Source organism: Phaseolus vulgaris, chromosome 10 (assembly GCF_000499845.2).
Source record: "Phaseolus vulgaris cultivar G19833 chromosome 10, P. vulgaris v2.0, whole genome shotgun sequence".
In the NCBI taxonomy this organism is placed as follows: Eukaryota; Viridiplantae; Streptophyta; class Magnoliopsida; order Fabales; family Fabaceae; genus Phaseolus; species Phaseolus vulgaris.
Genome location: NC_023750.2, coordinates 41,888,934 through 41,916,317, shown reverse-complemented (window position 1 = coordinate 41,916,317; position 27,384 = coordinate 41,888,934). Strand labels below are relative to the sequence as shown.

The following is a 27,384-nucleotide window of genomic DNA, read 5'->3' as shown; positions in this document are numbered from 1 at the left end:
TAAACTTTGGAACTTGAATTATAGAAGAAGATAAATAATATTGATAGTCTGTTAACAATTTTAAGTGGTTTATATTATCATTCAACCACACATATATAAATATATATATATATATATATATATATATATGTATGTGTGTGTAATTTTACACAGATAAAAAAATGTTTTACATAATCTCCTCCATCATATAAAAGGGATATGTAAATCTAATATTGTTCTATTTTTTAATTTTGTTTTGTTATGCAAAAATCAAGAAATATAATAATTTTTTACTTTAATAAAATAATTGTACAATTGTTCTTTCTTCTTTTTTTTCATCTACACAATATATATATATATATATACGAATTATTTAAAAATTAAAAAACACATAAAGATATAACAGAAAGAAAGAAAAAATTATGTTCTCGAAACTCTAAATAGATGGATAAAAAAATATTTTTTTAGAATTGAGACAAATAAAAGAATTGGAAATATATTCCCGAAATGAAAAGAAGAATTAAACGACGACACAAAATCCAAAAGAAGGTCGTTTTATCTTTGCAAAGAAAACAAAAGAGGTGGTAGGTTGAAGAGGGTAAGGAAGCGTGTGACACACAACCATCATTCTCTCTCTCTCTCCGTTTTCTTTTATCCGTTTCTCTTTCCCAATTTTGCCCTCATTTTTTCCCATTTTCCGATTTTGCCCTCTTCTTCTTCTCCCATGACCTACTTCAACTCGTAGCTAACTACACTACGCGTTCGCTTTTCCAATTCCAAATTTCAGTTTCCCAAACCTTTTAGGGTTTCGGCCGAATGGAAACTCGAGTTGGGAACAAGTTCCGTCTCGGTCGGAAAATTGGCAGCGGATCCTTCGGGGAGATCTATCTCGGTGCGCTCTTCGCTTTTCGCTTTTTGCTTATTCACTGCCAATTTTCCTATTTTTGTTAATTTTGTTTGTGTTGCCGCAGGAACTAATTTTCAGACGAATGAAGAGGTTGCGATTAAGCTTGTGAGTTTTCAGACCTACGACATACCCTAATTTGAAAAAAAGAGTTTAACATATTTTTTTTTTGCTACTCCTTTTTGGTTGCTGAGAAATTTAAAAGTTGCAGAAGTTAGGAATTGGAAAATTTCAGTGACGTTGTGTTATAGAGTTGAAATTGGAGCTATAGCATATCAAATATCTTTTCGTTTGCTTTTAGTTTGTTTTCTAACACTGGACTCGTTGGTTAATTTTTGCTAATTAGTGCTTCGAAGTTAAGGTTTTTTTTTTTTGTTTCTGTCTGCTGCAAAATTGAAATCATTGAGTGCGGGGTTGGATGTGTTTAATCGGATGTTTTGTTGTTTTATTTTGGTTTTTGTTTCAGGAAAGTGTCAAAACCAAGCACCCTCAACTGTTGTATGAATCTAAGCTGTATAAAATACTGCAAGGAGGAAGTAAGCTCTCTTCTTGGGGAAACTTTATTTGTTGTTGGTTTGTGATGCTCATTCAACTTAATGTTTTTGGTTGGCCATCTTTTATTTTGGCAGATGGGATTCCAAATGTGAAATGGTACGGTGTTGAAGGAGAGTACAATATCCTCGTGATGGATTTACTTGGCCCTAGTCTTGAGGATTTGTTCAACTTCTGTAGTCGGAAATTGTCTCTCAAAACTGTTCTTATGCTTGCTGATCAGATGGTAGGTTTCCCCTACTGAGGAGACATCTTTCTTTATAACGACTTACACTGACTGCTGTTGTTTATACATCTTAAACTGCTTACAGATAAATCGAGTTGAATTTGTTCATTCCAAATCATTTTTACATCGCGACATCAAGCCAGACAACTTCCTCATGGGTTTAGGGAGGCGTGCAAATCAAGTATGTGCTTAATTGTTGCTTTTTAATTTTTTTATCATATCTTATGTTTTGATGTATGCTCTTCGTATCTGCCTCATTTTAGGTTTATGTCATTGACTTTGGCCTAGCTAAGAAATATAGAGACACTACTACACATCAGCATATCCCTTACAGGTACTTTACATTTATCTGATTTTATTTACTATGGTTTGCACAGTTCAACTTCAAACAGGTTTCAACTTTTAGGAACCAGGGACGAGTATCTATTATTATCACAAAGCCTATATCGGCATGTTATAAAGTTGGTAACTGTTTATGTGAGATCTCTTGTTAAAGAATAGCAGCTTAAAATTAATGTCATTGAAAGTTGTGAAGCTAATTCGGCTTGCAGTGGAACCTTCTATGCCTGTGTTCCAAATATTAATATCTATGTTTGTTTTCCAAATATTAATACCAATTTGTGTCCTTGCTATCTGTGAATGCGTTTCTTTAATCAACCATGGCTTGTTTCTGTTACTTACACGACTTGTATGGGTATTTCTCTTCTATGATTTGTTAGTAGTATTTATTCTTTTTATTTCTATGTTATCAATTTACATGGTCCCAAATTTTTTTAAATAAACATGAAGATAGAACTTGATTTTTGTGTCTCTATGTTGCATTCTGTACTTTCATGATTTTCGGGGATTTGACTTGTAATTGTTTGCAGAGAGAACAAGAATTTGACAGGAACTGCTAGGTATGCTAGTATGAATACTCATCTAGGAATTGGTATGCTCTTATGTCTCTCTTGATCAGTAACCTTTCTTTATTTCTTTGTGGAAGACCATTTATTTGGACCTGAAAATGTCATTTTTATGCTTTTATAGAGCAAAGCCGCAGGGATGATTTAGAGTCACTTGGATATGTTCTTATGTACTTTTTAAGAGGAAGGTCAGTAGCCTCTCTCTTTTGTTATTTAATTTTTTATATTTTTATCACGTACTGTTTTTTCATTTGGAAGTTCTGCAGTCTGCCTTGGCAGGGATTGAAAGCTGGTACTAAGAAGCAGAAGTACGAGAAGATTAGTGAGAAGAAAGTTACTACTTCTATTGAGGTGTGGTTGTGTAGTTAAGAAGGTTTTTTGTTTAATATCATATGTCCATATTTTGTTTTCAAAATTGTATCTGACTGTGGATTGCTTTTTTGTTAGTCTCTCTGTCGTGGCTATCCCTCAGAATTTGCTTCATACTTCCATTACTGCCGATCACTGAGGTTTGATGACAAACCAGATTATGCTTATTTGAAAAGACTTCTGCGTGACCTTTTCATTCGTGAAGGTTTGAGCCTTGGTCTTCTATTTATGTTTTATTTTTGGATGTACCATGTTCTGTGCTCCTTGATAAAAATATTATAGGGACCAAATGACATTTTTATGCCCTTTTGGGCTGTTTACTTCTTGCACCAGGGTTCCAGTTTGATTATGTCTTTGATTGGACCATTTTGAAATATCAGCAATCTCAAAGTGCCACTGCCCCTGCCCGTGCCATTGTAAGTGATGGCATGCTATCTCATTGTATTAGCTGATTGATTGTTGAGATTAGGTTAATTTAGTGGAAGTGACCCTTGCAGGGTCCTCCTGCTGCTGGACCAAGTTCAGGCGTGCCACCACTGGCTGCAAATGCTGATGGACAGTTAGGTACGAATTTTCTTTTGGCTCCATATGTCTGATCTGTCGTTTATAATGTGATTTTTTTCTCCCTTTTAGTTTGTCATTTTACTCATTCTTTTTATGCTTTTTTCTTATGTAACTCTTGCATTTTTTATGGGGCATCTTCTTTGTAGGTGGAGAGGATGGTAGGCATAATAATTGGTCTTCATCAGATCCTACTCGTAGGAGAAACCCTGTACCTTTTGCTAATGATGGAGTGTTATCGAGGCAAAAGAGCCCAGTTACATTTGACTCGACTCTATCTAAAGATGTTACGGTGCGTGTATTAATTTATGGTTATTACTTGTGCTGTGATGTCATCATATTTCTTGCAGAAAGTTTAAAGACGATGGTTTCTTTGCGCATTAATTTTCAGATTTCTTAAATCTATTATTTACTTTTCAAACCATGTTTGATTAAGGGAATTGTTATTTATCAGGAATATGGGATTGCATTAGAAGGAAAATAATAATAAACTATTTTTCATTCATTCAAGACAAAATTACGAAGCTACTTTTTGTTGCATCTTTTTTATTTTGGCCATGACCCGATTACACAGTATTGGCTGTATTGCGTTTGTTTACAGATGAAGGACGAAATAAATAGGTAATTTAATATTCAAAACTTTGCTTTATGTTAGACATTTTATATATAATTTCCTGAACTTAAATTCTTCAGACCTGTATTAGAGTTTTGTGGGGGAGAATATACTCATCCAGTGCTTGTAGTTCGCTGGCAAACTAAACCAATATAATGTAGACCCTGTGTTGTTTGTGTTGGTGATCTTTCTTTTATCAGATTGCCTTCTTGTTTCAAAATTATAATCATATTTGATATATCTTACAGGTTGAGGTTATACTTGTTTATCTGTTTATATGGCAATTAATTTTCGTGTTACTCACAATCTGTGTGCATGGTTTATCAGTTGTCAAGTTCTAATTTTTTCCGGCCAATTGGATCTGCAAGGCGAGGTGGTGTCTCAGGCAGCCGAGAATCCCGTGATGTGGTTGTTGGCAGTGAGAGTGAGGTTTCTCGTCCTCTGACCCTGGATTCAAGTCAGGGAGCACTTCGTAAAATGTCTGTTCCTGGTGCTCAGAGAAGTTCAGCGATTACGTCATCTGAGCAGAACCGTACATCCACTGGCAGAAACACATCAAACGTAAAGAATTTGGAGACAACTCTTAGGGGTATTGAGAGCCTACATTTCAATGAAGAGAGGGTACATTATTAGCAGCTACCACTCTCCATGATCGATCACCTTTCTTCTTTGTAAATTCTAAAAGGCTTATATACTCTTTTTGACGAACTAAGGAGTGGAATGTTGTCTATGCATTGTGTTGAAGAAAAGCTGCGAACAAGTAGGGAAGAATTATGAATTATCTCCCCCTTTAAGTATACAATAAAAATACATTTGTATAGGCACCTTCCTAACTAAACTCACTGTGTAAAAGGCTTCGTCTCTCTTCATACGCTTTGTGTTATACTCACAAATGTTTTGCTTCACCTTTATGATTGCTTTCATATTTAGTCTCCTATGCTTCTCTTTTATCATATCATTTCATCTCATTTCATTCATAAACACTATTAGTTGGGGAATTATAACATTTCTTTGTTCACTTCTCATTACATCTTACAAACATGTTGATGTGAGCTAGTCATATAATTAAACTCTATTTAAAGTCCAACTTTTTATATTCTTTGTTAGTTGATTTTCAACTCCAATCTATATCATGACTCTTTCAATTCAAACTCTATTAAATATTCTCTCATTTTAACGTCAATTTCAGGCACTAGTCCAATTTTTTGTTGACTATCACAAATTATAACTTGTATTTTAATATTTGTAAAAATGCCAATTAGAAATTATATCATATCATATTGAAATGGTTAATTGTAAAATATAATTAACAGATTTAGGATTTTTTTTAACAAAATGGGTGTAATTTTATGACTAAAATTTTAAAAACTTGCTGAATTGGATAAGACTCGTTAAAGTGACATGTTTAAGTCGTATTAAGTTGACAAGTTTTATTTATATAAAATTATGTGAAAGTGACATGATTTTATAAAAAAGTCATCATAAAATCAAGATCTAAAATTTTAATAATTTTTTAAAGTTTTATTTTATCCATTTTAGCACAACTTATTCACTTTGTTAATTTTTTAAAATTTTAATATTTAAATAACTAACGTGTCAAGTTGTATCATTGATAAAGAAATTCAGGATATTTATTTATTGTGAATTTTAATTAAATAAATATAAATATTTATCTTACACACATAAAGTAGATATCTTTCTTCTGACGTGACACATTCGAATCCTGAATTGGTGGTTAAGAGATACAAACAAGTCTTCATAATTTATGTAAACCAATGAACAATCGGAACAAATAACATTTTTCATTATTTTCTACGCAAAAATATTTTGTAGAGTGCCGTTTCATAACAACTTTGAAATCAGAGCTTCAATGAATTTTCGGCAGAGGAAAATAACAGCCACTCCAATTATAATTGTTAAATATTTTAAAGTAATAAGCAATTAAGATTGAATTGCAAGACAAGTCCTTTAATTTCAAGTTCAAATAAAAAAAAAATATATATATATATTTGACTCGAATTTACGACTTTAATTTTGATACGCCAGTGTAAATATCGTACATAATCAATTAATTATATAATACTTTAAATATGTCCTGTGAAGTAATGATCATAAAAATAGACGATTTTTAATAATACATTATTTATAGCATAAGAATTATTCAAACTACTTATATTTTTTAGTCAAACCCTTTTTTTTAATATTATGTATCCAAATCAAATAATTAGAGAGAAAGAGAGGGATAATAACAATTCATGATATATGTGATATATGTGGGTAAACCTATGCAAATTCCATTTTCATTATCTCATCAAAACAGTGTTAACTTTAGCACACTTCTTCACTATAGTTTACATAGATATTGCAGATGCACAAGTTTTGTCCTAACTCTTCTTGAGATCTGTTGATATCACATACAAGACCTACACAGAATGAATTACTCAACCAATTCTTTCTTCATTGGCTTTATTGATCTCTCTTTATTTTTCCTCTTCCTTTGATTTCATACTCCTTCTTTCTCACTTGAAATTGTATAGTCTGGTTTCCATGGACCTGTACCATAATAGGAAAAAAAAACACTGAAATATGAAAAGCATGGAATTTCTAATAATAGCTGCTAGGGGGACATAGCTTGGCACCCCATATAAAAATTTCAAAACTTTAAGCTAATAATTGCATCCTTGTTCTTATCTGGAAATGTTAAATGGACTTTAACTTTTGCTAATGGGAGTGAAGAAGGAAAAACTATTACATAGTCTCTAGTTATCATAATCCTGATTAATTATGAAGTCAAGATCTATTAATCACCAGAAGCACCATTTAGTACTATTTGGAAATTCAGCATCAGTCTTCTAAAATAGATCAGAACTCCCTGAAATCTTAGAGGAACTTTATGGATACATGAGAGGAGTTTTAGCATTTGTAAGAAAGAAAATTTGGTTTAAATAGATTTAGAATCCATCTTCAAACAAGGAAATCAATCACAATAGAAGACAAAAAAGAGAGAGTAGTATATTACTATATTGTGCATAACTATATACAGATTCATCACCACCATCCATGAACAGCTTGTATGTATGTGTTCTTGATCCACCTTAAACTCTTCCTCAGTGACCCTTTCATTTTTCCTTCCACAGAATATATTTTATAGCCAGCCACTCTCTTCTTCCTTTGCAGCTCAGGGTCATTGAAGCTCCAACTTTTTGAGACTTTGTTAACTGTGTTTTTCCCTTTATCCACCTTCACTTCCTTTTCCTTACCTATCTTGTATGGATAAGCAGAACCAGCATAACTTGCACTGTAACTGTAAGACCTCAGATCTTGCATACCTGTTGGGGCCACCCTTCCTCCATTGTAGTTTTCAAGCTGCAGACTCTCACTCCTGCATGATTTGGATCTGAATTCCATGGTGGAAACCACACTACACAAACACAAGAGTGAAGAACTAAGGATGTGTAGTTTTAAGGAGAGAAAGAATGAAGCTAAAAGAGAAGGTAGGTTGGTCGGTTGGTTTTGCTTTTTTCTAGTTGTATTTTATCAATGTTGTTCATTTCTTCTTTCCTAACTTCATATAATAAAATCTCTGAATAGGAGACAGTTGAAGAAGATAATGTTATTCTTTGTTTTGTCGTTTTGATTAATGAAGTCAGTGGGGGCATCCAACATGTCATAACTGTTTTAGGTATTTTGGTTTGACTAACTCTTTATACATAGAACTGATAAAATTGATTTCCTTGATTTTTTGGCTAAGGCTAGCTTTCCTAAGTAAGTTCCAGAGTGTATGAGTGAATCTTGATCTGTATTCAAGGTATAAATAAATTGATAACCATGCATCAGATTAGGACTAAAAAGATAAATAACTTAGTTGAAATGAAGTAATTTTGAAATTATATGAAATGAAGTAATTTTGAAATTATATTCATCAAATTGTAAACTGATGTCTTTCGATTTATAGCATTTCATTTCAGTAAAAAGTTATATTTCTTTTCAGTTATAATCTGATATATGATTGTATCTTCACTCCCAATTGATTATGGCATGGAAGTAGCTGATAGCAAAGGAGTAATGTCCTTTTTGACAAAATACAAGTTAATGCACCGCCCTCTTAGCTAAACTTGTGAACTTGCAAAAACACACTAACTTCTTATAGTTCTTGGTGCTACTAATGATTTCTTCAAAAGTATTAACTGAGAAGTTAGATGAAGAAATGAACTTTACTATTTCAATAGATTACCAGTCCTTTTAAGTTCAGATGGGTCCTATTTCCTCCACATAATTTTAGCTGAAGTTTCTCTCACTGATTATGTTACTTGAGATCAAGATTCAAAATTTACAATAGCTTTTGAATTTGGTGTTAAGCACATAAGTGGATAAAAAACATAGGTAACAAAGAGATAGAACATTCATGTGTATATAAAGTGGAGGAGTAATGACAGAGGAGCATCTCCCATTCCGTTAGTATATTTTACAAAATCCCCAATTCCAATCTCTGTTCATGAAAAAGCAAAACACTCTGATTTTTTAGTCAATTGTGGTCCACACTCCACATCTTAAATAGTATCTTAATCCCAATGGATCATCCCACATGTTTGTGTCTCTGACATCATCAATCTAGGTTGAAATTTCAAGTATTTCTTCTCAAAGCTTGAAATTATTGACAGAAGAGGCAAAAGGCATGGAGGATGTTTTCAAGTGTAATAATTTAAATCTAAGGAAAATGACTTAATATAGTCCAAACACAAAAGATGAAACAAAACAAAGGTACTAATCAATACATACTTATTATACACTGAATACTTACTTAAACATCGGAATAACTTTTGCAAGTACACTTTCGATCAAAAACCGAAACTTGAGACTTAGTAACAAAGAAAGAAAGAAGTCAAACACTATCTAAGAAAAGAAATCAATTTTTCAATTGTTTATCTTAGTTAGTTCCATATACAAGAACACTATCAACCGAAGGAAATTGGTACACAAAACTAATAGATTTCATAGTTTTCTGTTCTTTCATAGCACAAAAGTGTTTAATTTCAATACCATCAGAAGTGCCTTATTTTTTTCTTGAGTTGATTTCAGAGTTCTATACCAAACTTTATTTTAAAGATTTGGTGGAATGTGCATAGTAATATTGGTTATTAGTATTATCAGTGTCAGTACCTACCATTGAAGCAATCCTCTTCAAACTATTTGATACAATATTATTCGCATGCTGTCATATTCTTAACCTTACTTCAATAATTCAGCACTGAAGGTAATGTTTGCATTGTATAGTCACTGAGTAAATATATTTTCTATCATCAGCATGAGCTTTTTTTTAAAATAAAAAATTCAGGAACATACTGCAATAATTATATTATGCAGTGTTTGGTTCACATCAGAAAGATACGTTAAAAAATCATGTTTAAGCAGTACAAAAGCTACATCCAGTACTTTCAAACGTATAACTCAATGGAATGGAGGGATGAAAATAACTTTTGGAGAAACTTGGTCACAACACAGAAAAAAATTGTTAAAGTGTAATAAAATATGCTTTGTACTGAGTGTAAAATAATAAAAAAAATCAAAACTCTACTTAAGAAAAACTTATTTTATTTTTTTCTCGATAAAATTTGATTCAAATTTTGAATTAAAAATTTAGAACTAGACCAAATCCTCTATTATATTTACATATAATATTATATATATATATATATATATTTAAATTAACTAACACATCTATTATATTTAAATGTAATATTATCAAATAGTACATTTGTATTATAACTTTTGATTCTAAGATTATGTAATTTATTTTAAAATATGAATAAAATAATAACCATACAAAAAAAATAAATCCCAGTACATCTCTATTTGACAAATTTGCCATGGATCATAATAATATTAATATTTTGGACTTCAATAGATTTAGAAGCCTGCAAATCGAACTCTGCCTTACAATTAAAAACATGGTTAATTTTCAAGAGTGTTGTATTAAATATAGTTAACTGAAATCTGATTTAAAACTTGTATGCTGAAAAGATTGGCAAGTGCAGGCTGTGGGGTGTTTACCTTATCATGAATTACAATGGAAACAGAAAGTGCTGCACAAAAAGAAATGCAGATGAGACAATGAAGTAAATGCAGGCTTGAAACAGCAACCTGCTAATTAATCGATTGATTTAAACAAAATTTATAGAATCCAATACAAATAGCATCAGATCATATGTCTTTGATCTCTAATGTGGATAAAATATTTAGAGCGAGAGAAAATGAGATAGCAATAAAAAAAGGCCTGATGACTGATGACTTAACAGAGAACAAAAATTAACTCATCAGAGCAAATCAGCAACATTTGATGGCAGCTCCTCTACAGTCACATTGTAGAACTTCTGAATATCAGACAGCATTCTGGAATCATCTGTTGTCACAAAGTTTATAGCAACTCCTTTTCTTCCAAACCGGCCACTACGCCCTATGCGGTGGAGATAGTTTTCAGGCTGGGTTGGCAGATCATAGTTTATCACCAGAGACACTTGTTGCACATCTATGCCACGGGCCAGAAGGTCTGTGGTAATGAGAACCCGAGACGAGCCGGACCGGAATTCGCGCATGATGATGTCACGCGTGTTTTGGTCCATGTCACCATGGGTGGCAGAGACTGTGTGGTCATTGCTTCTCATCTTGTCAGTGAGCCAGTCGACCTTGCGCCTGGTATTCACAAAAATGACACTCTGGGTGATGGCCAGAGTCTCATAAAGGTCGCATAATGTCTCTAGCTTCCACTCTTCCTTGTCAACATTCACATAAAACTGTTTGATACCCTCCAGGGTCAGTTCATCACGCTTTACCAAGATTCTCACTGGCTTATTCATGAACTTCCTTGTAATCTCAAGGGCTTCTGGCGGCATTGTAGCAGAGAACACCCCAACCTGAATTTTGGATGGCAGCAGCTGGAAGATGTCATAGATCTGCAACACCAACCAACATATTCTGTGTCATGAATGAAAATACATAAACTTTTACCTTTCTAACGGATGTTTATTTTGATTGAAGAACAGAAAATTCTTGTATCCAATCCACATAAACAAATATTGTATTTTGTTTGTCCTATAACCCTTCCCATCTATGCCATACATTCAAAAATTATGCTAGATTGTATGTAATAAGTGCAATATACCATATTATAGACTCCTATAGAAGATAATGAGCATAAGCCTTCACTGCATAAAGGTTTTGGACAGTGATTAATTTATTTGTGCTTTATAAACATAAGGGAATTTACACCTCAAACTTCCAGGATATTTAACAACAAAAGGAATAAGATAATCAACAGGTACATGAGAACCAAGATTGGAGCACTAATCAAATTGTGGAAACTAATCAGAAAAAGAACCTGATCCTTGAAACCTCGTGAAAGCATTTCATCAGCCTCATCCAAAACAAACATCTTTATGCAATCTGGGCGAAGAGACTGCCTTCGCAGCATGTCAAACACACGGCCAGGAGTGCCAACAACAGTGTGGACACCAGCTTGGAGAATGCGCTGATCCTCACGGACGCTTGTCCCACCAACACAAGCATGAACCTTAACACCCAGGTAATCACCAAGAGCTCGCATAACTTTCTCAATCTGCTGTGCTAGCTCCCTTGTTGGTGCCAAAACCAAAGCCTGGCACTGAACCAATCCATAATCAAGCTGCTGCAAAATTCCAGAACAGAATGTTGCTGTCTTTCCTGTTCCAGATTGAGCCTGTTGAATCACATCCAAACCCTTGCAGAAAGGAACAATTCCTCGTTGCTGGATTGCAGAAGGTCTCTCAAAACCTTAAGAACAGTAATAAAACACCAACACGTCATTTTGTGATAAGAGAAGCATGAGTAACAATAATACTTTTCAAAGTACATCATTTATATTCTCACGAAATATCTCATCAGTTTCAAAACAACTAAAATCTCAAGATTTTATTCATTTACCATGTACCCACTTTGTTTTGTTGTCTTCCAATAAGTACATAGGGAAATTTTAAAATACAAAAGTGCAGTCATAAATATGTAATGAAAATGGTTGATGCTCATTTAAGATGTACATTATGAAGCAAGTTATAAAGTATAAGCATCCCCAATCCTTAATCATTGGTAATATAAACACAACAATGAATCTAAATGATTTTTAATGAAACTACATGTAATTTCAATTAATCTGCCACAAATTAATTTATTTACGCATTTAATTGAATTCTAAAGATTTTCAAAGAGCAATTGGCATAAACAAAAGATATGAATAATAAGCACTTAAACTAAGAGGGTCAATCTGCCAGTAGATACCATAAGCATATATCCCTCGCAGAAGATTTTCTTGTAATCCCATTGCATCAAAGCTTTCGTAGACTTCATCATAAGAGGTGAAGAATTCTTGCCCATCAGTGGAAAGCCTGTGTATTAAATTTTAAATACAATCACAGAAAATAGTACATGAATAAAGAACTCAAGCATTACAATACAACTACTGAAGAATACAGTACAGGAACTTACAATTCACTCATCTTAGCATCATACTGGCGACCATCAAATTGTGTTCCTTCTGGAGCCAAACCTGCCATAACTGGAAAAACCAAAACCTGTCATAAAAGGAAGACCATACACTCAAATAATCAGGCGAAATTGATACAGATAACAAAGCAATAGTTCCAAAACAACACGAAAACCAAACATCATACAAATAACTAAACCACCAATACCTCCACTAGGACTTTCTATTGGACATGTATAAAAAAAAAGGACATCCTCCACTGGACATATTTAACAGAAGAGCCAAACTTGCAATACACAGGAAGAAGTGCAAGTATTAAACTTCTGTTTGTCTTTGATGTCAGGAGAAGACATTCTAAAGGGCAAAAAGGATGCATGTCATACCAAAAAACAAATCTTTCAGTGTCAAAATACCCACTTTGCCAACTCCTCCATGATTCAGTTTAACAGTGCCAAAATCAAAGTTAAACTAAACAACAACAAAAAAGTGATCATTGAAAACTTAAGCTCGCGTGGAGTATAAAATTTCACATTATCAAAAAGCAAATCAACCTATCAAACATGCACTACCCCCACAATCCATTAAATCTAAAAATACGATCTTTTTGTCCGGAAACTTAACAGACTAATAAAGAACGAATCACAAACTTCTGGGTCGAATTAAAACGAAAAAAGAAAACATAGATCAGGCTCAGATTCATAGCAGAGAAATGAATGAACAATGGATAATTTATGAAATTGAAAAGCAAAACAAGATACCTGGTGGAAACTTGAAGAGTTGGTATTGCAATAAGGAAAGAGAAAAAAGAGCAAAGGAGTAACTCCTCGGATCTGCACCGTGGAGTTAAAGGGAGGCGAATGAGAAGAAGAGGGAGTGTTATAGGAACAAGGAAGGAAGGGGCAAAACAGTAAATATAGCCTTCCACGTTTACCCTTTCAGATGCCTTCTGGGATCAATCAATAAACATAAATAACATCATTTCTTATTCCTATTTTCAGTTTTTATTTTGATTTTTGTTTTTATTTTGATTTGATACTGATATAGTTAATGAAATAGTAACATGATATGATAGGATACTACATGAAATTTATTTATTTCTTTATTTTTATTCTAAAAATGACCTTGATAAAAAAAAACTTTTAACAACATTTTTAAAAAAAAAGACAATTGTTTTATATTAAAAGACAAATTGTAATAAACAATTTCCATTATAATTAATGTTCCTCTGAACTAGATTTATTCCCAATACTATAAATTCGAATTATTGTTTTTTTTTTCTAAAAAAAAGTGTTGTTACTAGTTTTCTATATATTATGATAGTAACTATAATCAGAACAAATATATATACATAATTATTCTTTATATAAACAACATAAGAAAGTGACTAGTAAATCAGATATCTATTTGTTATATATGATTATATATAAAAAAAAATTGGGTGTAAATCATAACATTATCAACATATCTTTATTATTTCAACAATTATATTCCCAATATTATAACGAACTATTTAAATAAATATATGAACCCACAAAAAGATTCATTTCATTTATATATATATATATATATATATATTTACATTTTATTCATTCACATTTACTTCCTGCACCTCCATATATTCTTCTCTCATTCCCATAAATTTTCATATTTCCAAAAATACCCCTATATAATATTCTAGATTATATAATCTAGAAGTTTTTTTTCAAATTCGTAATTAGCTTCCAGACTACCTAATTTAGAAGCCTTTTTTCATATGCATAATTAGTTTTTGGATTATGTAATCTGGAAATGCTTTTTAACTTTCAGATTACATCCGGAAGCTACTCTATGAAGGTGACACAAGAATGATAAAAATGTATTTTTACGTGAGGGTGGCAGAAGAACCTATGAAGGTGTAGAAGAATTTTATTTTTTTTCATATTGTTTGGGTCATCTTTTTAATATTGGAGACAGAACATGAAGAATTTTTTTAATATTCTACAGTTATGGGAAGTGCAAGAAGCAATTATGGTGGTGGAGGAAGCAATTTTGAATAAAGAAAAGCTGATTATGGGCCCGGCCCATTGGACAGTTTTAGCGAAGGCCTAAAGTAGGGAACCAAACTCCTCTGTCAGTGAGAGCATCGGATCTCACGATATCGCCCACAGTTTTGGTTGATTCCATTCTTCTGCTTCTTCTTCTTCTTCTTCTCTTCTTCTTCTCTTCTTCTTCTTCTTCACTCGTTCACACTCTCAGGTAAATTCACTCATTACTAATTACTTTGCTCCAAACCCTGATGAAACTCATCTAAACTTGCTTCCTTTCAGATGCTCTGAACCTTCTTCGATTTCACTTCCTTTCCCTTTTTCAAAATTGCTTTAGTATAATCAGATGAACATATATGTTCAAGCTTTGTTGTTTGGTCATGTTTTCTTGTTTTTGTGCCAAAGAAGTGAAATTAGATTGTTGGGTTATTGAACAGTTGTGTTGGAGATTCATATTGACTAATGATGCGGTATGACTAAAATAGTGAATATAGGAAGTGGATAACCCTTGTCGTATAAACTAGTTCTTGGAGTTTAATTAAGCTGAAATTCAAATTCTAAGAAAGAAAAATGTAAAATTTTAAGTTTAAAATGGAATGAACTTGTTTGGAAGCTCAACAGATTAAATTTAGTTTAGTCTGGTAAAATTTCGGTTAGGTGTTCTGCCTCCCGATGAATTGTAGAGGAATATCTCTTCTTAAACTTTTGCAGCTACTCAGTGCTTAGGGAAACTTTTCCCTCTTTTATCAAACTGTTGGAACATGGTCATTTGTCTTTCAGATTGTCCTTCTAATGTTGCCTCTGGATCACCTGAAGAAACCCTGATGGAAATGCACCTTCTGGTTTATGTTTCCTATAGTAATGGGTTTAGTGTTTAGTTTGCCTTGGACTATTATGGATTTCCGACTATTGGTTGGGGGATATTCTTGGTGCAAACCAAAAAGGAAAATAATGGATCTTGTGGTTTGGTGATGAATGTTGGAAATATTAATTCTGTTGAATGTTGCTTATTGGAAATTTTACTTTTTCTTATTCTATTATCATACATAAATCTATTTGTGAACTGAACTAGATTTTACTTGGTGAATTTCAATTTGATTATTTTATCCTCTGTATACCAAAGCCAAAGCTAATTTTACTTGTTTCACTGAAGTAGCAGTTTCCTACTAGAGTAAGTCACTTTAAACATGCAAGCATTGCTTCAAGGATCTTGTGGCTGTGCAAAGTAAATTCATAATGGCCCATGCTGATTAATATGTGCAGAAGAAGTTGTTAACTTGTTATGTGAAAATAAATACTTATCATTATCTATTAGTGCAACTCTGTTCCCATCAAATATGCATTTCATAGTATGACAGCTTCGTTTCACCTAAACATGTGTATCTCACATTTCAAAAAAATACTTACAGCGATAACTAGAGCTTCTTTAAAACTTAAGTTGTATGTTTATTAGTTCATTTGAAATGAGAATGTGAGACAGCCTGTAGACATTTTTATTTCTTTTATTTGGCCCACACTGGATCTTGGCTTGTAATGGTATCATAAAGATCAAGGAGTCAGTATTTATCTCTATATATTAGTTTGGGTATTATATGATATTTATAATATATATATATATATATATATATATATATAATAGTTGGCCACAAGGCATTGATTAAGGAATGCTGAAGTCGTGGGAATTAGGAGAAAATTGTGCTTTGTTCTACTAAATTTGTATACTGAAAAATCTTTATTTTGTCTTTCAGACCGCTTTTGGAAAGCATTTCAAATGGTTGATAGCAATCCTTCCTCTGGATCACCTGAAGAAACACCAAATCCCAACCCAGATGGGAATTCACCAGCTGAAAGTGATCTTGCATTGGATAATCTAGTACAAAAAGTTCAAGAATCTCTCTCTCTGGATAAAAGACATAAATTTTGGGAAACCCAACCTGTTGGGCAGTTCAAGGATATAGGAGACTCCAGTTTGACAGAAGGCCCTATTGAACTTCCAACCCCTTTATCTGAGGTCAAACAAGAACCATACAACCTTCCTGACCACTATGAATGGGTTACTTGTGACATTAACTCCGAGCAGATGTGTGAGGAAGTTTACAACCTTCTTGCTCATAATTATGTTGAGGATGATGAGAACATGTTTCGATTTAAGTACTCTAAAGAATTTCTGCGCTGGGCTCTGCAACCTCCTGGATATTTCAGGAGTTGGCATATTGGTGTTCGTGTTAAAAGTACCAAGAAGATGGTTGCTTTCATAACGGGTATTCCTGCTAGAATCCGAGTTCGTGATGAGGTTGTTCATATGGCAGAGATCAATTTCCTCTGCGTCCATAAGAAACTTCGAACAAAGAGGCTTGCTCCTGTCATGATCAAAGAGGTGACCAGGAGGGTGCACCTGGAAAATATGTGGCAGGCAGCTTACACTGCTGGAGTAATTCTTCCTACACCAATAGCAACTTGTCAATACTGGCACAGATCTTTGAATCCCAAGAAGCTAATTGATGTTGGTTTCTCTCGGCTTGGTGCACGAATGACAATGAGTCGAACCATCAAGCTTTACAAGCTGCCAGAATCAACAATCACCCCAGGGTTTAGAAAAATGGAAATTCATGATGTTCCTGCAGTTACAAGGCTAATTAGGACTTATTTAAGCCGTTTTGCTGTTGCACCCGATTTTGATGAAAATGATGTGGAGCATTGGCTTCTGCCAAAGGAGGATGTTATTGATAGTTTTCTGGTTGAAAGTCCTGAAACTCATGAGGTCACTGACTTCTGTAGTTTCTACACACTTCCTTCTTCTATCCTTGGCCACCCAAGTTATTCTCTTTTGAAAGCAGCATATTCATTCTATAATGTTTCCACTGTCACTCCTTTGCTTCAGCTGATGAATGATGCTCTCATTGTCGCAAAACAGAAGGATTATGATGTTTTCAATGCATTGGATGTGATGCAGAATGAGAGCTTCTTGAGGGAACTGAAGTTTGGACCAGGTGATGGAAAACTTCATTATTATCTTTACAACTACCGAATGAGGCATGCATTGAAGCCGTCGGAGCTTGGGCTTGTGCTTCTGTAGTCTAAATTTTTCAAAATTTGTCATGATGTGGATGAATTGGGATTCATGATGGTTTTGCTGTAGACTTTGTATGGTTGTGAATTATGTGGTGATCTTGGTAGAACTTAAATTTTGTTTTTCCTTTTGAACAAACAAGTTTTACAAAGTCCTTGGAGGCAACCCTGGTATAACTTCAGGATTTCCAATTCCTGTTTACTTTTTTTTGTGCTGCCGATAACGTCATTTCATGTTAAATGTTTGTCTTCTAACATTTTTTTTTCTGCAGAGGATGTGATGTTGTTCCTGGACTTTAATAGCAGAGTAATAGGTTATTTTACTGCGTGTTATGTTAGCCATCTCAACATGCATTTGAACAGTGTCATTCCTCTTTCCTCATGTTTTTCAATATCTTAATTTTTTTTATGATACAACACGTCACTTTATGACACCGCTAAGAATTACGGCGACTATATTTCCTAGCACTTTTAAAAAAAATCTTGAAATTTTGTTTTTGAAAATTTTGAAATAGTTTTTTTGTTGCAGTATCAATTTTAATGAATAAGGTATTCTTTCATCAACTACAATAAATTTTACAACAGGAAGAAACATCTACCTTCATCAATTATAATTATACATGCGAATGAAATTATGGTCAATTGTATATAATTTTCATAAAACAATCTTCATAATAAATCAGCACTAACAAGCTTGTTTGGTATTCGACTATAAATAAAACCCTTTTTCAATTTTTAAAATTTAAAATAGATATGTAATATAATATAAAATTGTTGACAAAAAAATTAACCTTTTAAATTATTTTAATTTATAATTTAAAAAAGACAGGCTAATCCGTCAATTTGGCTAACTAGGCAAAACGGGACAAAACATGTTGGAGTAATGAAAACACTAACCCAATCAATCAAATTGAGGGGCTAACTTCGTCAACCCTAAAATAAACATCAAAATTATACACAAATATTTTATATTTAATTATAAATCAATATAAAGTCTTAATCAAACTAATAATTTACAAGTGTATAATTCAATTACTTCAAGCGTCTAAACTACAGCATAGAAAAATGTTGTTGATTTAATAATATTTTAACATCACCCAAAGCAATCATATAAGTTTCACTTTCAATTAAAGGAAATAGATAGGAAGGATCAGATTCCAGACTACCAGAGTCAAGACACATGAATAAGCAGGCCTATAAACATGACCTTCCAAGCAAATTTAAAGAATAAAAATTGTTAAAAGAATCTGGTACAATACACCAAAAAAAATTTTGTTAAATTCTATCTCGTTTAATCAACCAAATTTTACATTTAGAAGTCATCATCAAGATGAATATATTTATAGACCTTTTCCGTTAACCATCTTAGGCCAAGAGGATAATTTCACCACGGGAACCTGCATGAATAGACCCACAAGATCAATGGTAGTTATAATCAATCAATAATATTAAAAGAATCACAAATTATAGGCAGGAAAGATAGGCTATCTATAGTACATTGTTCATATATGTCTTTTGCTAGCTGCAACATTGAATCACTATGTTCAACCAGCAATGATATTTTTTCTGCCTCCTTTATTGCTTCCGCAGCCAGGTATGATTTACTTTCAGCATCAGCAACTCTGTAGGCGGCAGTATCTGCAGCTTCCTTTACTGTGGCGTTAGACGCCGTAAAGACAGAAGTTGGGGGTTGCCGTTGTGGTTGTAGCTGCAGTGGCCGAACATCCTTTGGTTTTGGTGGAGGTGATTTTGTCCCTGAGGAAACATCTTTTTTTATTTTGTAACAATTTTGTACCTGTAGATGGTAAAGAGTAGAGAAATCCTCAAAAAATGGAGACAAGCTTCAAGATATTTTAACTTAAATATGACATAGTACAACACAGATATGATGATTGTGTAAGAATACATAAATGTGCAAATATTTAGACCACATTACTAATTGCTTTATAATACAAAAATATACCAATAGTTACAATTTCCAAAGTGTTTCACATGTGTTTGTGTCCAAGGGTGTGTGCAATTTTGGTGCATGCATAAATGCACAATATTGGTAAATGTCTATAGAAAAAAATATTAATGGTTCAGTACTTCATATACATATAAAAAATCTATAAATTATGATCACAACATACGAAAAAAATAGGTTGTAGTCATAACCAATGAGCAAATTACATATTATTCCCCCACCCCTATAAGAATGTATTTCTCCTACTATGAACATGTAACAAAATCTATAACTTTCCTTTGAGGAACTCCAATTAGATCCTAGAGTACAAATATGTAGTAAAGAACAATAATATTAACAAAGATTGAATAAGGGCGACTTCTGAATTAACAAAAGGTCTGAAGGGCAAAGCAACTTCAAAATAAGATAATAAGACAACAAGATTGAGGAGCATAGGAGAACGCCGATGCTTGCTCTATAGAAAAAAAAAAGAACAATGATTCAGTACTAATTACAAGGACATTAAAGCCGTGTCAACCAAGTATCGTGTTTCACTTATCAAACTGAGCATGATATTTACAAGTTAAAATAATAAAATTGAATAAATTATATAATATACAAAAAAGAAAGTGCAGTGCATGAGATTCCCACTTTATTAGAATTGAGGAGTGGTGATGGTAGATATACATAGTTTTCCACCAAGCAGAGAGGTTGTTTCCTGAATTTACAACATTAAGAAAACTATAATATGCAATACATCAGTAAAATCACCATTTCACTGTATTGAAACTAAATTACCTTTTCAAGTTTCCCTTGACTAACAAGCCTCCTCAACCTTGTACTTAATGCCCTTCTAAAATTTTGAGGAACCTGATGTTTTTGCTGCAGTATTATGTGTAGTGGTTGTTACATCTAAAATTCTCAAATAAAATGATAATACAAAGTAAAGAAGACTATGCACAATACAGCATAGCATGTTAAATTAATTTTCCAACTCCGCTCTCCCCCGTAAAAAAGTAGGGACAAAAACATACTACTTCTAAAAGATTATAACAAAATCATTATTGAGGTCTTGGAGTTCAAGAATTGATCTTAATACTCAAATTTATGTGAAGACGGCAAAGGGATAAATTACAATATTGCAAGTCAGTTGTTACCACCGGAAATATTTATACTTTGACGGACAAAAAAATTGTTTATACTCTCCAATAGGATTGCCCTGGTAAGTGAGAAAACTTATAGAAGAGCTGGAACTCAAAAACTCAGATCTATAAAGAGTATGATCACAGAACTACATCTTGAAATTGTATGCATTCCCATTCTAGGTTCTGAAATGTAAATATAATCTCAGAAATAAGAATATATATATATATATATATATATATATACATATATATATATATATATATAATTTCGTTGACAAATATTATGGAAACATTGGTAATAAAGATCTTCATCTGACCTCGATGAAAGTAACAATGGCATTTAGGTCCGATCCATTATTATCTTTTAGTGCTGATAGAGCTTCAAAAACCATTGCATTGTACCTGATAAAAATACAAAGAGCCCCTCAGATTATGATCTTAATTGGCAGAAGAACACATAGCCTGCAATGTTTTCACATTTATAACAAAAGAATTCCAATTTCTAATTGGGAGTCAATGAATGTGAACAACAATGACTGCAAATACAGCATCAGACAACTGTTAATTGGAGCAAATTAATAAAGAGCACAGTACATATACAGTTCTATCGTCATACCTCGGAGGGTTTTTGACATCTTGGTCATTCGGAGAAGAATCAGGGACAGCGACATCAGAAGGTCGGTTTTGAGGAACAGGAGCGGCGTTTTGAGAGGTGGCGGTTGTGGTGGAGGAGGTGGTAGCAGAAGGAGGAGCAGGAAGAGCCTTGAGCTTGGGAATCCTAGGTTTGTCTTTAGAGCCTTGAGAACCGTTACTTACGCTCAAATTCCGCCATTTGTCCTGGAAGAGGGGGATTGTAAGAACCCTAACCCTAATCCCAATTGTAATAATTGAAGAAAAGAAAAGGTGTTAGGGGTTAATGGGTTTACCTTGAGGTCGATGTTGGAACGGGAAGTGAGAAAAGGGGCGAATTGGGGATCTTTGAGAATGTTCTTCCACTTTCCGGGACCGTGCTTTTCAACTCCGGCGATGAGCGCGTCTTCTTCGTCCTGCGTCCACTTCTGCTTCTGATTCCCCATTCACATTCACATTCAAATTCAATTCAAATTCATATTCATATTCATATTCTCATTTAATTTTCTCTTCTCTTTCCTTCTTCACTCTTCAACTCTTCCTCATTCTCAAGCTTCCCTTCCCTTGTTTTGTTCTAAATATAAGTTTTTTTTATTTTTTTTGTAATTTTGTTTTAAATATCACAATATTTTTTAATGATTTCAAATTAGTTGATGACAAAAAATTAACATTGATAAAAGCTTAAAGAACAAATTTAATAGTATACAAATATGTTTTAATTTAAAGATTATTTTATTGAAAATGAAAAAATGGTGGTTAATAAAAATTAGTCTTGATCTAGTTTGTGTTCTAACAGTGATGTCCTTTTCTTTCCGTGTTCATTGTCGTTGGTCTGTTTGTTGACGTTGTCATCGGTGTGGTGCGTTTTCTATGGTGGTTTTAGTTGGTGGTGGTAGTGTATTTTCCGGTCTGGTGGATATATTACATCGGTTAAGTCATCCAACCGATGTAATATACCACGTTTTCACCTAAATTTTTTGAATTTTTTTATTTTATTTTGTTATGAGTGCGGTATATTATACCGCTTTCACCTAAACCCTAAACCCTAAATTAGTGTAATATATCATGTTAATACAGACAAAGAAAGCAACAACGACCGCACAAGAAAGACGTTTACCTGATTTCCAACGCCCTACACTGAAAAAAGTATAGTTTGTGTTTCATTTGTTCTACTGCTTGATTCGTGCTTCCAGCTGCTTCTTTCTCCCTCTCTTTGACAGGACCGCTGCTTCTTTTTCCCTTTCGTTTGAAATCCTCTTGCTTCTGCACCTGCACTTAAAAGCTAAACTTTTACACTCTCACAAAATTGTCCTTAATGCCACCTCACTCTCATCATATTACAAAATATTTCATTACCATATCCTCACCCAATGAAATATTTGCGGTGTCAAGTATATGTTTGCGGTGTCAAGTATATGTTAGTGGACAGAAGGTGAAAGTGTTAATAAAACATTTTTATAAATATTATGCATAGTAAAAAATAATAAAAGATAAAGTCAATTAATTATAAATAATATCTTATTCAAACTACTTGTATTTCTTAATTTGCAGAAATAGATTTTACTTTTTATCAAGTATGAATTTTTTGTTTATTTGCAATTTTACCACCGAAATATTATTATTTTACTAATTTATCATCAACTTTTTTCCATACATTATATCATTGAGTATTATTTTTTTAATTTTCATGTTTTTTACCAATTTGTTAAATGTGTATAACATGTTATTATATATCTAAAAAAATAATATTGAACAGCATTTAACAAATTTAGAATGCCCAAATCACATCTTCTTCTTGTTCTTATATATTCAGTTTCATCCTCAATCATTTTCCAAAGGCATCACCATTAAAGCTATACAAGCATTTAAAATGGAAAAGAAATTTCACTTTATACCAACACAGTATCGTATAGCATTTACAACCAAAACTGAACATCATCTAAGATTTAAGGGACAAAGCTTTCACAACCAATTGGTGGAAACGATGCATTATTACACTCAAATGGGCACCAAACCATATATATATATAGCAGTAGCATCTCTTCATTCTTCATTCTGGTTGCAACACTTTCGTTCTTGTTCAGTTGTAACATTTATCTGAGAGAGTTGACGAGAATATTTGATTCGAGATAAACTGGTACTAAAATAATTTTATTTTAATTTTGGACTCCATTTTCTCTATTTTGTGACTTAAAAAAATTGAACGAAAACACAATTATCAAAACTTACCTCAACCATCAAAGTTCACCATAAATCAATTATTAAAAATTAAAAGTGAGTCATCACATTCCCACCATAATTAAAGAGATATTATTGAAATTTAAAAAAAAGAAAGTATAAAAGTGTAGTATTAAGGTATAGAGATTCATAGAGAATTTGGCACAAAATTTTCTTACCTCAATTCAAATAATTGTCATAATTATATGTGTAATGACAAACAAATTATAACTGACATATTGGATCAACAAAGGAAATTAAATTTCCTTTTTTTAATGAAAAAAAAACAATGTTCAGAAAATATAGGTAGCAAAAGAAGTTTAAATTTTTTACATAGCATTGGAAGCTAGCACCTGAATGCCCTGTGACTTAACATTAATATGCACCAATATTAATGTTTTGAACCTAATGTTTTTGTATGTTTGAGATTTGTCTTTCAATGATTCATTTTGCGAATAAATGTGTTTTTGCGTAGAAACGGATAACATAACACAAAATTATCTTTTGACCTAAAAGTGTATACACTATACAATAATATAGGTATTAATATAAATGCTAAACATGGACAAAATTTATATATATTACGTAGAAAAATTTAATAGTATAATGTTATACATTTTATATCTTAACATCAAATATTAAAATGTTCACAATTTGAAGAGAATATTATTATTTAACCATACTTAAAAATATATATGTATGTAGTGTTCCTATCTCCAACCTATTTTTGTTTTCGCATATTGCCATTATTATTGTAGAATACATACAATCCAAACTATTTTTTTTTCCGCATATTGTCATTATATTTGTAGAATACATATAATTCTTTGCTTATAGGTGAGCAAATAATTTATAGAACCCACCAAAGGTTCAATTTCCTATCTAGCACCATTTACATCTTTATTTCCCTATCTAGCACTCTTTTATTTTTATTTCTCTATCTAGCACTCTTTTATTTTTTATTTCCCTATCTAGCACCATTTTAAAAATAAATAAATAATAAATTATTATTTTTTTAATAATTTTAACTTTGAATGCATTAAAAAATAAATATTTTTAATGTTTAAAATAATTAGAAATATAATTAATGAATAAATAAATGAGTTTTTACAAAATAAAAATAAAAAAAATAATAAATTAAAAATGTTTAGTTTAAAATTATTTTTTTTTAAAATGAAGAAAATAAAAAATTAAACTCTACAACAACATAAAAGTTGAATCTATAAACATAAATTAGTATTTATTTTTATTATTATTGATGATGTAATCATGTCAATTTCAAGTAAAAAATACAGGACATATTTATAAAAAAAATTAAAGTCAATTAGTATTAATTAATAGTTGACACATAAATAATATTGAAGTGTTTACATAAATGCAAAATTCTAAAAAAAACTAATACAAATGTTACACTTAATGCTTAAAAATGAGACAAAAAAATAAGTATAGAAAATAAAAACAGCAACAATAAAATAAAAACAAAAAATAGATATAAATAAAGAATGACAGAAAAAAAAATAACAATTAAAAACATAAAAGATATAAAATAAAGACAAAACAAAATAAGATAAAGATAAAAGATATAAAAAAAATTCAAACAAGATAAAAATAAGAGATATAAGACGATATTAAATAAGTATATGTTGATCATAAAAAGGAAAATAAATAAAAGATGATCATTCATTTGATATTTTCTTCAGTGGTACATTAAATAGTTTGTGCAAAATGAAACATAATTAATGACGAGAATTGCACAATCCAGTAATTTTTTTTATAATTTTAATTTTGAATGCATTAGAAAAAAATATTTTTAGTATTTAAAATAGTTAGAAATATAATTAATGAATAAAAACATAAATAGAAATAAATAAAGAATGGCAGAAAAAATAATAATAACTAGAAACATATTAAATGAACGATCATCTCTCATTTATTTTCCTTTTTATGATCAACATATACTTATTTAGTATCGTCTTATATCTTTTATATTTATCTTGTTTTGATTTATTTGATTTTTTTTATATCTTTTATCTTTATCTTATTTTGTTTTTCCTTTATTTTATACTTTTTATGTTTTTAGTTATTATTATTTTTTCTGTCAATCTTTATTTATTTATTTATGGTTTTTGTTTTTATTTTATTGTTGTTGTTTTTATTTTCTAAACTTATTTATTTTTTCATTTTTTTCTTCTCATTTTTAAGCATTAAGTGTAACATTTGTATTAGTTTTTTTTAGAATTTTGCATTTAGGTAAACACTTCAATATTATTTATGTGTCCACTATTAATTAATACTAATTGACTTTGGTTTTTTTTATAAATATATCCTGTATTTTTTACTTGAAATTAACATGATTACATCATCAATAATAATAAAAATAAATACTAATTTATGTTTATAGATTCAACTTTTATGTTGTTGTAGAGTTTAATTTTTTATTTTCTTCATTTTAAAAAAAAATAATTTTAAACTAATCATTTTTAATTTATTACTTTTTTATTTTTATTTTGTAAAAACTCATTTATTTATTCATTAATTATATTTCTAATTATTTTAAACATTAAAAATATTTATTTTTTAATGCATTCAAAATTAAAATTATTAAAAAAATAATAATTTATTATTTATTTATTTTTAAAATGGTGCTATATAGGGAAATAAAAAATAAAAGAGTGCTAGATAAGAAAATAAAAACAAAAGGGTGCTAGATAGAGAAATAAAAACAAAAGGGTGCTAGATAGGGAAATAAAGATGTAAATGATGCTAGATAGGGAATTGAGCCCCACCAAAAGGTAGCAATAAATTATTTAGAAATTAGATTAATAACAAGTGACAACTTCATCTTAAGTAAGGATAGAAATAACACATTATAGTAAAGAAGAAATAGATTCTATTGAAATACATTGTTATTAAAATACGAAACTTTTGACAACATAACCTAAATACTTTTTATATATTCAATAATCTCACATAATTTAGAAATTAAGGTTAAAATGTAATTTAAATAGGCATTTCTCCCTTAAGTCCTCAATATGCCTTTAAAGATAAAACTATTATAAAATTTCGAATTTCAAAACAAACAATATATCAGACGTAGTAATAGATCTTAACAATGTTATTTTAATAAGTTTGAGATCAAAATATTGACGACATATATGAGAATGAAAAAGTGATTTCAAAGATAAACTCCATTCTCTTAGTCATTATTAGGAGGAATAGAAAAGTAATTACAAAGACTAACTCACTTTGTCCAAGACCGCAACTCTGAGAGTTTGTTCAAGTACAATCAATAATCACTTGCTGTGAACAATTTAAATATGTCTTCCTCCCTTACCCTTTAAGGTGGTCTTTCAAGAACAGAATTGAACTTCAAAATTAACAATACCTCGAGTATGTTGGTTTTGAAAGGCAGTTAATTTTCCACCATAAAATATACAGATATCACAAGACAAAAGTTAAAAGAAAATCGTACTAACCAAAAAACGAACATTATTTGACAAATAATGAAAAATTCAACATTTTATGGAAATTAACTAAGTTGGGCTAGAATTTATTTATTTTAATGTTGACTTTGATTGGATTAAGACTATTTATGCCTTACAATATGTAGAAATATACCTGCTAAAATTGCACTATTATATTAGGTTTCCTAGCCCTAGGACTAATGGATGATCATGCATCTTCCTTGTAGTCATCTCTCATCATCAGTGTTGTCAAGATCGCGATCTAGATC

The 27,384-nt window shown here is 31.4% G+C and overlaps 4 protein-coding genes and 1 long non-coding RNA gene across 7 annotated transcripts; 2 read left to right on the top strand and 3 right to left on the bottom strand.

The window, feature by feature from the left end:
* The first annotated feature begins 542 nt into the window (after positions 1-542).
* LOC137818388 (casein kinase 1-like protein 2) lies at positions 543-5,014 on the top strand. Of its 2 annotated transcripts, XM_068621791.1 has the most exons (14): positions 543-871; positions 951-991; positions 1,350-1,419; positions 1,513-1,661; positions 1,747-1,842; positions 1,925-1,995; positions 2,531-2,592; positions 2,691-2,754; positions 2,833-2,917; positions 3,014-3,140; positions 3,269-3,351; positions 3,433-3,499; positions 3,646-3,788; positions 4,437-5,014. In XM_068621791.1, exons 1-14 carry the CDS (start codon positions 796-798, stop codon positions 4,740-4,742), a joined length of 1,440 nt encoding a protein of 479 aa, XP_068477892.1. In that variant the 5' UTR covers positions 543-795; the 3' UTR covers positions 4,743-5,014. The 2 variants fall into 2 exon arrangements, with proteins under 2 accessions (XP_068477892.1, XP_068477891.1); XM_068621790.1 differs by having other exon boundaries at positions 563-871; positions 2,691-2,917.
* Positions 5,015-6,394: 1,380 nt separating this feature from the next.
* On the bottom strand, positions 6,395-7,692 carry LOC137818389 (uncharacterized). Its single transcript, XR_011082071.1, has 2 exons — positions 7,129-7,692; positions 6,395-6,662 (listed from the first exon to the last, which is right to left on the bottom strand). It is a non-coding gene; the product is annotated as an uncharacterized lncRNA (long non-coding RNA).
* Positions 7,693-10,226: 2,534 nt separating this feature from the next.
* LOC137818385 (eukaryotic initiation factor 4A-10-like) lies at positions 10,227-13,598 on the bottom strand. 2 transcript variants are annotated; one of them, XM_068621784.1, is made up of 5 exons: positions 13,380-13,598; positions 12,624-12,693; positions 12,417-12,523; positions 11,485-11,915; positions 10,227-11,059 (listed from the first exon to the last, which is right to left on the bottom strand). In XM_068621784.1, exons 2-5 carry the CDS (start codon positions 12,689-12,691, stop codon positions 10,424-10,426), a joined length of 1,242 nt encoding a protein of 413 aa, XP_068477885.1. In that variant the 5' UTR covers positions 12,692-12,693; positions 13,380-13,598; the 3' UTR covers positions 10,227-10,423. The 2 variants fall into 2 exon arrangements, with proteins under 2 accessions (XP_068477885.1, XP_068477886.1); XM_068621785.1 differs by having other exon boundaries at positions 12,624-12,709; positions 13,380-13,509.
* A 1,132-nt stretch (positions 13,599-14,730) lies between these two features.
* On the top strand, positions 14,731-17,955 carry LOC137818509 (glycylpeptide N-tetradecanoyltransferase 1-like). Its single transcript, XM_068621976.1, has 2 exons — positions 14,731-14,856; positions 16,394-17,955. The coding sequence occupies exon 2, from the start codon at positions 16,417-16,419 to the stop codon at positions 17,719-17,721; it is 1,305 nt and encodes a 434-aa protein (XP_068478077.1). The 5' UTR covers positions 14,731-14,856; positions 16,394-16,416; the 3' UTR covers positions 17,722-17,955.
* An 865-nt stretch (positions 17,956-18,820) lies between these two features.
* On the bottom strand, positions 18,821-22,699 carry LOC137818670 (telomere repeat-binding factor 4-like). Its single transcript, XM_068622226.1, has 6 exons — positions 21,731-22,699; positions 21,421-21,641; positions 21,122-21,206; positions 20,458-20,541; positions 19,212-19,509; positions 18,821-19,111 (listed from the first exon to the last, which is right to left on the bottom strand). The coding sequence occupies exons 1-6, from the start codon at positions 21,878-21,880 to the stop codon at positions 19,080-19,082; spliced, it is 870 nt and encodes a 289-aa protein (XP_068478327.1). The 5' UTR covers positions 21,881-22,699; the 3' UTR covers positions 18,821-19,079.
* Between the last annotated feature and the right edge of the window lie 4,685 nt (positions 22,700-27,384).

Coding starts and splice junctions, on each gene's coding strand:
- LOC137818388 (XM_068621790.1), top strand. CDS start 796: ATGGAAACTCGAGTTGGGAACAAGTTCCGTCTCGGTCGGAAAATTGGC. Junction 1,662..1,746: donor TTATGCTTGCTGATCAGATG/GTAGGTTTCCCC, acceptor AACTGCTTACAG/ATAAATCGAGTTGAATTTGT. Junction 1,843..1,924: donor TAGGGAGGCGTGCAAATCAA/GTATGTGCTTAA, acceptor GCCTCATTTTAG/GTTTATGTCATTGACTTTGG.
- LOC137818385 (XM_068621784.1), bottom strand. CDS start 12,691: ATGGCAGGTTTGGCTCCAGAAGGAACACAATTTGATGGTCGCCAGTAT. Junction 11,916..12,416: donor GCGAGGGATATATGCTTATG/GTATCTACTGGC, acceptor ACTGTTCTTAAG/GTTTTGAGAGACCTTCTGCA. Junction 11,060..11,484: donor CACGAGGTTTCAAGGATCAG/GTTCTTTTTCTG, acceptor TTGGTGTTGCAG/ATCTATGACATCTTCCAGCT.
- LOC137818509 (XM_068621976.1), top strand. CDS start 16,417: ATGGTTGATAGCAATCCTTCCTCTGGATCACCTGAAGAAACACCAAAT.
- LOC137818670 (XM_068622226.1), bottom strand. CDS start 21,880: ATGGGGAATCAGAAGCAGAAGTGGACGCAGGACGAAGAAGACGCGCTC. Junction 21,642..21,730: donor GTTCCAACATCGACCTCAAG/GTAAACCCATTA, acceptor CCCCTCTTCCAG/GACAAATGGCGGAATTTGAG. Junction 21,207..21,420: donor GATGTCAAAAACCCTCCGAG/GTATGACGATAG, acceptor TATTTTTATCAG/GTACAATGCAATGGTTTTTG.